The 12,087-nt window shown below is 35.9% G+C and overlaps 1 protein-coding gene across 4 annotated transcripts in view; it reads right to left on the bottom strand.

The window, feature by feature from the left end:
- Nucleotides 1–12,087, bottom strand: part of DIAPH2 (diaphanous related formin 2) — an 876,560-nt gene that overhangs the window by 239,554 nt on the left and 624,919 nt on the right. For all 4 annotated transcript variants that reach the window (XM_053916890.1, XM_053916891.1, XM_053916892.1 and 1 more), the window contains one exon: nucleotides 6,398–6,562. In XM_053916890.1, the coding sequence (XP_053772865.1) occupies nucleotides 6,398–6,562 (165 nt within the window). The remainder of the gene's footprint in view (nucleotides 1–6,397; nucleotides 6,563–12,087) is intronic.

Below are 12,087 nucleotides of genomic sequence, written 5' to 3'. Positions count from 1 at the left end.
AACTTTAAGCCACCAGGGACAAAGGGATCATGAGAGAAGGTAAAGAAAGTGTTTTTAGCAAAGGTCCTGTGAAGCATGGCTATCTCTGCACTGAGGGTAACCCCATTATGGTACTGTGAGGTCTGGTGGCAAATTTGGAGCAGTAGGAGACTGCAAACTCCGCCCAGACCTAGGCACTTCCACTGATGGCCAAGAAAACAACTTTATCAGCAAAGGCATTTAGTAAAGGGGAGCTGGAGCAATAAAGGCAGAGCTTTGTCTGTTTTGTTCAATGTTATAGCATCCTAGAATTGCAGGCACTCAAATATTTGTGGGAACATATCAGGTAGTGACTGTAGACGACATGTTTTTGAGCCAATAGGAGATGACTCCTGATGTACTTCTGGGAGTTGAAACTTTTCAGGGAGCTCAGTTCCACCACAACAGGTAAAGAAGAAATTATTTGTGATATTTGGATTATTGTTACTAAGGTGACCCCTCCCATCTGAATTCACAGGTGATGAGAACTGGAGACATCTTATAAATAAAACTATACTATTCAAGCGACATGTCTTTGTAGTTTCTTAAGGACATCGTCATAATATTAATTACCATTTTATTGGCAAAGCAAAGATGTATCAATTTATGAGGCAATAATAGAAATTGTGGTTGATGAAATTCTGGACAACAGAGTTTACATGATTGATTAAGTCTCATCTTTGTTAATGAATATACTTGTTTCTTATGTATGTCCAGATTTTTTATAACACTGCATTAAAGTTACCGTTTAATGTCAAGTGTTTTGTGAATTACAGGTTTAAAAATGTGTCAAAATAACAGTCTTCTTAGATCAGGAATTACATATGCAATCTTTTAATGCAAAAATTACTCCTCATTTCTTTAAAGGTAAACTGCATTTAATGAATGAATAAACTGTTCTGTATATTATCAATTTAGTATTTTGAGTCTACCAAAATGCAGATGCTTACTTTGGCTTTCTAATCATAGTTTCAATTTGGACATGATTGTCTTCCTCTTTAAAGAGGAAGGTAGCTTGAGAGGTATGAGAGCTTCTCAGAATTAAGTATCTTCATGAGCCAACTCAAGGACCTCTCAGACAAGTTTAGATTTAAAAAGAACAAATAATAAGATAGAAAGGAGCGCATCCCTAAATGAGAATTAAGAGTGACTTTGGTTCCTATAACTCCCCATGTCATACTAGCTATGGGAGCAATTAAGGTATAGGGACAATCACACATTTGTCTCTGAGATTTCATTTAGCTTTGGGAGAGACACTCCCAAAGTTTCTCCCTATTCTAACAGATTCAAGTCCTCTTTAGCACTTGCTGTTGTATTGTTCTGCGGTTTTCACTTTCCATACCTGACATCCCAGTCTGGGAGAAGAGGTCACGCTCAGTGATTATATGTGGCTCATTCAGACATACTTAGATGGTCTGGCCTTTAAGTAACAACAGTTCTTTAGACTTTGTAAACCACTTTAATTTTAAACAGCATAGATTTTATCATGAGGCCAAAGGGATGTCACTGAAGAATTTTAAGTCAGGAAATTAATGTTATCTTATTAGTTTTGTTTTTAGTTTTACTCTGACTATAACATGGTGCATGGATTCAAAGTTAGTAATGGTAATAGTAATGGTTAGTAAGAGGAGCAGACACAAGATACCAGTCAGAGCATCAATGTAATAGTGCAGGAGAGAGATTGGAGGCCCTGAACTAAAATGGCATCAATGGACTTGGAGACAAATGGATGGATTCAAAGGTATGTAGGAGGTAGAAGCAATAAGACTGAACAATGGCATGAAACTCCATGATTTATACTTATCACTTAGCTTCCTAACAGGCATTTTGATGTTCCTCTAACAGCTATTCAAGAATCGTTAAAGGAAAGTCCTGATTAAAAATATTAAAGTTTATCAAATGAACAGTACCAAACACTTATCTTGTTAAGGGGAAATCTTCTAGCATGATTAGTAGTAATGGTAACATTTCCTTCTTGAGCTATGTCAGTGAATCTAATTCTATAAAGCCTTGTTCCTATATTTCTAGTATATGAGATATAGAATAAGGACACATATATGAAAAATATTTATTGAGTGCCTAGTTAACATATTGCTGACTCTTCCTTTGTCTTGTTCTTTGAAAACAAGACAAAAATTGCTGTTTTTGTCTTGTTTTTAAAGAACAATATGTTACCTGGGCACTCAAGAAATGTTCATGGTAGCACAATTTACAATAGCCAAGTAGGAAGCAACCTAAGTGCCCATCAGCAAATGAGTGGATCAAAGAACTATGGTATATTTACACAATGGAATTCTACGCAGCAGAGAGAAAGAAGGAGCTCCTATCCTTTGGGAGAGCATAGATGCAACTGGAGAGTATTATGCTAAGTGCAATAAGCCAGGAGGTGAGGGACAAATACCATATGATTTCATCTTTTACTGGAACATAATAAACAAAAGAAAAAAGCAAACAAAATATAATCAGAGACATTGAAGTTAAGAACAATCTAACAACAGTCAGAGGGGAGGGGGAAGGGATAGCAGGGAGAAGGGTTATCAGGAACTACTATAAAGGACACATAGACAAAACCAAGGGGGAGGGTGGAAGCAGGGGAGGGAGGTGGGTTTGGTTGGGGTGGGGTAGAGGGGTGGGGAGAAAAAGCAGACAACTGTAATTGAACAACAATAAAATAATTTAAAAATTGGAAAAAAATAAAAAAATTAAAACAAGACAAAAACACATAGAAGCAGTAGGACGGTGACATATTTTTAAAAGAAAAAATATTTTCTATAATTTATGTGGAGTTATGAAACTTATTAAAGTATGACATTCACCTCAAACACTTTCTCAACTGCTACAAGTAATTTTTATGCCTAAGCAAGGTACTGCGTGGTGGCAAAATGTATAAGCTTCACTGATTTTGAATGTTCCATTGAAAATAACGCCCCTAAAAAAGACTGTGGAGTCAACTATTTGAACTAATAGAATGACTGATGCATAAAAAAGAATAAGCGAAAAAGATGTTTAGATATTATATAAATATGGAATTTTATTTTCTTCTACCAAATATTCAACCTAAATTCAGGAATTATTAATTAATCTTGCCTATATTATAAGCAGCTTTTAAAACTCTGATCTCAGAAAAGCCAACTGGAAAGAGAGTATTAATTCTGAAATTAGAAATGCTTCCAATCACATATATCTTTATGCCAATATACTTGTACAGCACATTTATCTTGAATATCTTTAATATCTTCATTAGTTGAATATATTAATGATATTGAATAATTAATAGAGCAATATCTCATGGAGATTACCCAATTTTGCTTTCATTAATTTGAATGTTATTATTTTGAAAAAGGTCCTAATCCATGTCAACCCCTTTTTAATTCCACTTTCCCCATCCTTTAGAGGATATCTCTTTGAGGAAGATTTTTTGGTATGTGCATTTTGTTTATGCTACACATGCCAAATAGATCTCACAAAATGAAACTCTCAGCTCATCTGGAAGTAATTTTTGGTAGCACATGAATCAGAACTCTTATTTTCTTCTCAGCAATACTGGTATTTTATTGCTTCCATCTACAGTACAATTTGCTTTTAGCAGTAAGAACCCTAAGGTCAAGCACACAAAACACTAAAAAAAATGGGAACTTCTGGCAATTACAATTTTTGTCTCTCCTTCAGGGTTCTTCCTTCCCCTGGGAGAGTGAAGTTTCCTTAAGCTCACTATGAAAGAGGAACATGGTGGGCACAGATGACTGACTGAAGTTGGTCATGTTGATTTAGGAGTGTACGGCTTATAGGTCAGGTGTAAACCCCTTAAATCTGCTGGTCACAGTCTGTTTGTCAAAGTCCTATGGATTTTCCCAGACTCTGCCCAAATGTTACTTTCTCTGCAAAGGCTTCTCTGGCCAGCTCAGGAAGGGTTAGGCAGTTCCTCCTTAGTAGTATTATAGCACCCTGACATATTCCTATCACAGCACTTATTCAATTATATTTCATTTACTTGTCTCTCTCCCTCTACCTATGTATAGGGAAAGACCATTCTCTTCCTTTTATCTCTAGACTAAAGCACTACCAAAATCAAGTTGGTTCTCAATACATAATAGTCAAATGGATGGACAGAGAATAGCTAATAATACTCTTTATATGCATAGCATAGGTTACATGGTGTTTTCACATAGTAGCGAGGAAGACATGGCAGGAATTATCCATATTTTGTAGAAGAGGAAGTAGATACCCAGAGAGGTTACAGGACCAACCCAATTCAAAAGAGTTAATAAATTGCACACCTATGTTTTCTGTGAGCCAGTCACTAAAGATATGTAGATAGAAGTGGTAGTAGTAATGTTCTGTCTGAGACGGCAATGGATGGCCAGGACACAGTGTGGAGGCTGGTTACCTGTTTTGAAAGCTTCAAAACTCAATCTTAGCAGTTTCTCAAGAAGTTAAATGCACACAACACTGGAATTCCGAATGTCAACTTATTTACAATGAGAACAGTTTGTGACAAATCATTTCCTGTACTTCAGCTACGTGCAAAGTAAAGCCAGTAGATATGTGCGTGTGTCCTTATGTATATAATACACATATATGACTCTCTCTGACATTCCAAACATGACTCATAGATTACTAAAGAATAAGTTCTTAGAGATCAGCAATATAATCCCTCCATTTTACTAAAGGAATAAATGAGTAAACAAATAAATAAGCAAACACCTAAAAACGATAAATAACTTACCTACAGTCATATAGCTTGTTACTGATAGCCTAAGGGCACAGACTCAGGTCTTCTTAACAATTACACCCTGACGTGTTTTAAACAAGTTATGGTTGAGAAGTACTCCGAGTACATTTCTTAGCAAGTCTTCTAAGTACCTGGTTAATATGACTAAACATAGGCTGACACACAGAAACGTTCCTTCATGAAATGCTGCAACACGGGAGAAGTGTCCCAAACTCTATCCTGTGTCTATGTACTGAGGAGTGGAGGAATACAGGCAATATTTTAATGTATGATCCATATTAAAACAAGGCACTTGATAATATTAATTACCTTTATTTCTCGCCATTCACTCATAGACACTGATATTACAAATATAATCCATTGGATTTATCTTTTCAATATGTCAACTGAAGTGTCTTTTCTGGTCCCTGTTCCTTTTAAACATGCTTTGTTTTTCATTTTGAAAATAATCTAAGTAGATATAACCTGGGTGTTCATATGTTCATGTAATTTTTATGATTTTTAAGTTTTGAAATTAGTCGGACCATTCACTATCAGTGAAACACAGTTCATTACTTATTGGCCCAGCTTAAAAGGTAAAAACGTGTGTCTATTAAGAGGCAAACACCAAAGGCCAAAATAGGTTATATTCTCAGCCAAACAAGAAGATAAATGATCATATTTACGAAACCTTTTGGCTTAGCTTTTATTACCAAGAGTGGGGTGTGCTCTGGGTCCTATGTCCTAAGTTGGTAGGTGAAAATAAATGCTTTCCACAAACATATATGTATCTTACAGGCTGTACAAGACACCAAAACCAAATGATTTCATGGGGCAACCACCATTAATTAAGAGAGGGAGCCTTATTTAACAAACAACTGCTTTTGATAGAACTTACCTCAAACTGCAATAACTAGTTTGATAATTGGTCTTCCTGCTGGGGATAATTGCTAGAGTTCCTTCTTTACAATAGATGAACCTTTACCTATTTGAAATCAACGATAGTGCATGTCTGTCTTCACTACCGTAATCAGAGTCTGTGCCCTTCCGCTCCACAGTTGGATGTAGAGTCGTTCTACATCCTGTTTATGCAGCAAAACATTGGTTTCCCTCTAGCATTATAATTGGCAGACTAATTGCACCCCCTTCAATTAATGCTAATATTTAATATTATCCCTGAGAGAGTTATAGCTGGAAATGAGAGCCCACATTCTCAAAGAAACTAGGTATTCAAGGTAATTTATACAGTTCAACTTAGAATCTGTTTTTCACCTAGACTATGAAAGAAACTTGTTAATCAATCATAGTATTTTAATGTATTAAGTGAAAGAATATTTTAGATATGAATTTTTAAGCTAGGTCAAATTATAATATTATGCTATGTAAAAACCAGGATCATTTAAGCACCAATTCATTTATTTTCTATAAAATTGCAGTAGAAAAACTCCCATGTGTACCCAAAGTTGAAGATAATTCATTCTGGTCTCCAGTAAACATTAAGTCAGCTAACAAGTTTTATTCGTATCCCAGGTATAAAATATCTGTCAATTCCTGTTAAAGGGCTATAACAAATCAATATGGTCAACACTTATATAAAATTCCAATAGAAAAAATTATTTCAAAACAAAAGCAACAGGTCTTGTAATACTTAAAGATATATTTACTTACCAGAAACAAAGTTCGGAAGTTGCTGAGATCGCCAAAAAACTCTTCTATGCTCACTGTCTTAGAGTCAAAAACGAAGTATTCTCCAAGGTTCTCGTAGAGCTTTACCATGTTGCTGTGCATGGTGGACAGTTTGTCATACTGCTCTCTGGCACTCTTTGTAAAGCTGTGGCTTTCTGTTAAGGAACATGATCCTCAAAAGCAATCGCTAGATGTTAGGTTGAATTATATCACCATTTCTGTAAATACTTATGTATTAGTTTGCTAGGGTTGCCATGACAAAATGCCACACACTGAGTAGCTTAAACTACAGAAATGTATTTTCTCACAATTCTGGAGGCTGGAAATCCAGCATCAAGTTGTCGGCAAGTTTGGTTTCTTCTGTGGCCTCGCTCATTGGCTTGTTGTATATGGTGACTTTCTTGCTGTGTACTCACATGGTGGTCCCTGTCTACTGTCTGTGTCCTTATCTCCTCTTCTTATGATGACAGTAGTCACATGGGATTAGGGCCCACCCTAACAGCCTCATTTTAAGTTAATTACCGCTCCCATGGCCCTATCTCCAAGTAGTCCCATTCTAAGGTTCTGGAAGTTAGGGCTTCAGCATGTGATTTTGGGGCAGACGCACTTCAGTCCATAACGAGTTGTCGGTGTCATTCTATCTGTTAGTGGGTTCTGCACAAACCATGCAGAACATGTTTGCTAAGTCAAAACACATAAGTATAAATAGCTGCAAAGTGCCTCGTGTCTTTTTTATGTACAAGGTACAGTAGAAAAAAACGCCAAAAAAACTTAGAAAAAAGTATATATTTTCCTTTTTAATACACATATTTCATATAGGTTATGTATATGTGTGTTTATCACTCATGAGGAGGGGAAGGGAGAAGGGAGAGAGAGAGAGAGAGAGAGAGAGAGAGATTGAGTCTGCTGTAGTTCTACAATATAACCTTATTAAAACCCCGATTGCTGTTTGCTGAACCTGAGCCAAGGGGCCAGATAATTTCTTACAAGTTCTAAGCTGATGCTGATGTTTCTGGTCCAGAATTATACTTTGAGTAGTAAATGCTAGAGTAGTAGTTATCCAGAAATTAATTACAACATTGTTTTACAAATTTTATTGAAAAGTGGTAACTACCACTACTATCAAAGCACAAAATAAATGAAATATATAAATGTGTCTGACTAAAGGTATCTCATATCCAAATTTATACATATAAAAAGAAATTATGGTACTTTTTTCCCTAATTATACAAGATATATTTATAGAAAATAGAAAATTATCTCTTGCTCTGGCCAGGTGGCTCAGTTGGTTGGAGCATTGTCCCATAGACCAAAATGTCACCAGGTTGACATCCCAGTTGGAGCACAACTAGGTTGTGAGTTTGATCCCAAGTCAGGGCACGTTTGGGCGGCAACTGAGTGAAGTTTCTGTTTCTCTCTCCCTCTCTCTTTCTCTCTCTTCCTCTTTCTCTAAAATCAATAAATGTATCTTCAGGTGAGGATTAAAAAATAAAAAAAGAAAACAAGAAAATTATTGTTTAGGGGACTTAGAAATATAAAAACATAAGTAAACAAATTTGCAACAATGCAGAAGCAAGTATTGTGACCATTTTGAAGCATTTCCTCTGGTCTTCCTTCTATGGCTGATAATCTATGAATGAGAATTGATATGAACACTTTAGAGAAAGGTAAGCAACCTAACCATGAAGAATATAGGAAGCCAAATTCACCTTCTAAACTTAGAGTTAAATCTATTAAAAATCAACAGCAATCACAGAAGTAAAATGTCTTTAAACGGAAAGGTAATAGACTTGGAATTGTAAAAGAAGGATAATAGCACGCTTCACAGCATGCTATTTTAAGACTCACTCTACTGTGTATTAAAAATTTGTGCTAGTATTTTATCAGGTATTGATAATTGTGCCTAGAAATACTTGATTTTTAAGATTTTCTGAATTTTTCATGGTGTTTTATTATAACCTGGGGCCAAATTTATTTTCCATGGGAACACAGCTTCAGTTTTACAATGGAAGTCACTGGGGAAATCAGACCATTTCTGGAAAATTACTTCACAGCTGACACTTATGGGATAGCACATGATTTAAACAGGGAGATGCCCCTACCCGTGTTCTTTCTCATGCTACTGAAATATTAGCATTCACATTAGTAATAACCCATCAACCTGTTCCCTAACAAGTGACATTAAATCTTTCAACTCTCCAGTCCATTTTGATGTCAATAGACCTGAAAGAATATATTTCTCACTTATTCTACTTTATTTTTACCAACAAAAGGATATAGGTACTGCTACAAACACATTTTTGTTTAACCTCTGAGAATATCACTACAATTTTAAGAAAGTGTTCAACATCGCACTTAAGAGTTGCAGAAATATGACAATACACTTCATTTCTCAGCAAAGAATGAAAGTGAGATTTTTGTTTTCTAGTCTCTCTTCCCTAAATGAAACAGACTCATTCCAGAGACCTGCTAAGCAGAAACACTTTTCAAAGGTCACTTATACTCTATTTTCAATGCAAAGTACTAAACTACAATTTCAGAAGGCTCGACATCTGTACAACACAGAGAAAAAAAGCAAAGGATAAAAAATACAAAAAACTGTGTTTCCCATTTATCATAACACAGATTTTCACCAGGTAATACATGTCCATGTACTGATGCACAATTTCACAAATTTGTTCTACAACAAAAACTGATTTCAGAAATTCTGTCTGTGTACCAAAGTGAGACATTCTGAAAAGGAGAAGGGCAGGAGAAAAATTATTTTCTACTCCTACACTCCCTCGAAGAAAACATATGTGGTAAGCTTCTTGTCATCGTTCTTAGTGGTATTTTTCTTTTGCATATGACTGCTTACGGCAATGGCAACAAAAAGAAAACAAGAATAAGCAAATGGGACTACATCAAACGGGCCTATGCAGCATAGGAAATCATCAACAAAATAAAAAAGTTATCCTATTGAATGAAAGAACAGACCTTTTGTTCCAAAGAAGACACACAGAGGGCCATCAGACATACAAAAATACGCTCAGCATCACTAATCATCAGGGAAATGAAAATCAAACCTGAGGATGCAAAGAAAATGAAAATCTTGTCTACTGTTGGTAGAAATATAAATTGGTGCAGTCACTATGGAAAACAGTATGGAGGTTTCTCAAAAAACTAAAAATAGTACTTCCATATGATCAAGAAATTCCATTTCTGGGTATTTATGAAAAGCACATGAAAATAAGTTGAAAGAACATACGCACCTCTATGTTCACTGCACCATTGTTTACAATAGCTGAGACATGGGCGCAACCCAAGTGCTCATCAATACATGAGTGGATAAAAAGTGGTGGTACATGTACACAATGGAACATTACCCAGCCATAAAAAAGAGTAAAATCTTACCATTAGCAACAACATGGATGGACCTAGAGCATATTATATGCTAAGTGAAGTAAGTTAGAGAAAGACAAATACCATGATTTCACTTATATGTAGAATCGAAAGAGAAAAATGAACAAACACAATTGAAAGAGACTTATAGATACAATGATTAATGTATGATCAGATTAATGATTGATCAGATTAATAATTGCTAGAGTTGGGGGAGTTGGGGGACTGGGTGAAAAAGATGAAGGAATTAGGATGTACAGATTGGCAGTTACAAAATAGTCACAGGGATGTAAAGCACAGAATAAGGAATATAGTCAATAATATTGTAGTAACTATGTATGGTACCAGGTGGGTACTGGAAATATCAGGGAAACACTTTGTAAAGTATATGACTGTCTAACCACGATGCTGTACACCTTAAGTAATACAAAATAATATTGAATGTAAACTTTCATTAAAAAATTAAAAAAAAAAATTTCCCTGGCTGGCGTAGCTCAGTTGATTGAGTGCAGGCCTGCGAACCAAAGGGTTGCTGGTTTGATTCTCAGTTGGGGCCCATGCCTGGGTTATGGACAAGGTCCCCAGTGGGGGACGTGTGAGAGGCAACCACACATTGATGTTTCTCTTTCTTTCTTCTTCTCTTCCCCTTTCTCTAAAAATAAATAAAACCTTTAAAAAATTAAAGGAAAATATACGTACCCATGTGTTCATTGCAGCATTCTTTTCAAAAGCCAAAATATAGAATCACCCAAAATGTTCATTGATGAATGAACGGATAAAGATATGATATCTGTATGTATGTGTGATGTGTGTGTGTATGAATGATGTGGTCTGTGTACATATATGATCTGTCTGGAAAAAATGCAATCATTGTTAATATAACAAGAACTGTTTGTGTGACATTGATGAAAACTGTCAGCCAAGGAGAGTGGACTGGGATGCACATGCGTGAACAGTGATGACTTCACTGTACTAGTCAGTGGGGGCAGTAGACACCATTGAGTGAGTATGTGTACTGTGTGGCCATCGCATTTAAAATGACTGAGCAAGTACAGCAATAAATCTTCATCAAATTTTGCATTAATCTTGAACATTTCTTTGTGGAAACTACTCAGATGATTAGGAAGGCCACAGCTATGGGTAACTGGTGATTGGCAGCTTCATCACGACAATGCGCCCACTGATGTATCACGTCTCGTGCAGAGTTTTTTGGTGAAATATCAAATCACTCAGGTGACTCAGCCTCCCTAGAGCCCAGATTTGGTGCCCTGTGACTTCTGGCTTTTCTCAAAACTAATCACCTTTGAAAGGGAAGAGATTTCAGACTGTTAATGAGATTAAGGAAAATACGAAAGGGCAGCCGATGGTGATTGGGAGAACTGTGTGTCGTCCCAAGGTGCCCACTTTGAAGGAGACTGAGGCGTCATTGTCCTATGTACAATGTGTCTTGTATCTTGGATCTTCTTCAGTAAATGTCTCTATTTTTCATATTACATGTATGGATATTTTCTGGACAGACCATAAAAATTTATATGCACACACACACACAGACACCCACAGACACACATATAGACATACACATATAGTATACATATATATATACATACAGTGGAATACTAGTCAGTCACTAAAGAATGAAATTAGTCACACAGGCAAAGATTAATAATGTATGATTTCACTTACATATGAAATCTAAAACCAAATAAATGAACGAACAAAATAAACTCAGATACAGAGAAGAGATTGGTAGTTGCCAAAGGGGAAAGGGTTTGGGACTGGGTGAGATGGGCGAAAGGGATCAAGAGGTACAAAGTTCCATTTATAAAACAAATAGGTTATGGGGACGTATGAACAGCATGGCGACTACAGTCAATAATACTGTTTTGCAACTTTGAAAGCTGCTATGAAAGTAAATCTTAAAAATTTGTGTAACAAGAAAAAATGTGTAACTTTGTGTTGTGACAGATGTTGTCTGGACTTACTGTGGTGATCAGTTTGCAGTGTATACAAATGTTAAATTAGTATGTTGTATACCTGAAACTAATATAGTGTTATATGTCAATTATACTGCACTTAAAAAAATTCAACCTGATATAGCTATAATTCTTCCATAGGCATGTACTCAAATAGAAAGTAAATTATTTTCTTTATACTTTTAGGTACAGTACATATTGTTTTGGACTATTTTGGGAATTGTTCATGCCTGTCCATAAATTTGTCGAAGATAGGTGTAACTCTTGCCCCTGACTGGTAAAATAGCTGATGGGGCTTATAACATGCTACCCCAAAAT

Source organism: Desmodus rotundus, chromosome X (assembly GCF_022682495.2).
Source record: "Desmodus rotundus isolate HL8 chromosome X, HLdesRot8A.1, whole genome shotgun sequence".
Taxonomy (NCBI): domain Eukaryota; kingdom Metazoa; phylum Chordata; class Mammalia; order Chiroptera; family Phyllostomidae; genus Desmodus; species Desmodus rotundus.
Note: the sequence above shows the minus strand (reverse complement) of the source record. Positions and strands in the feature narration are given on the sequence as shown.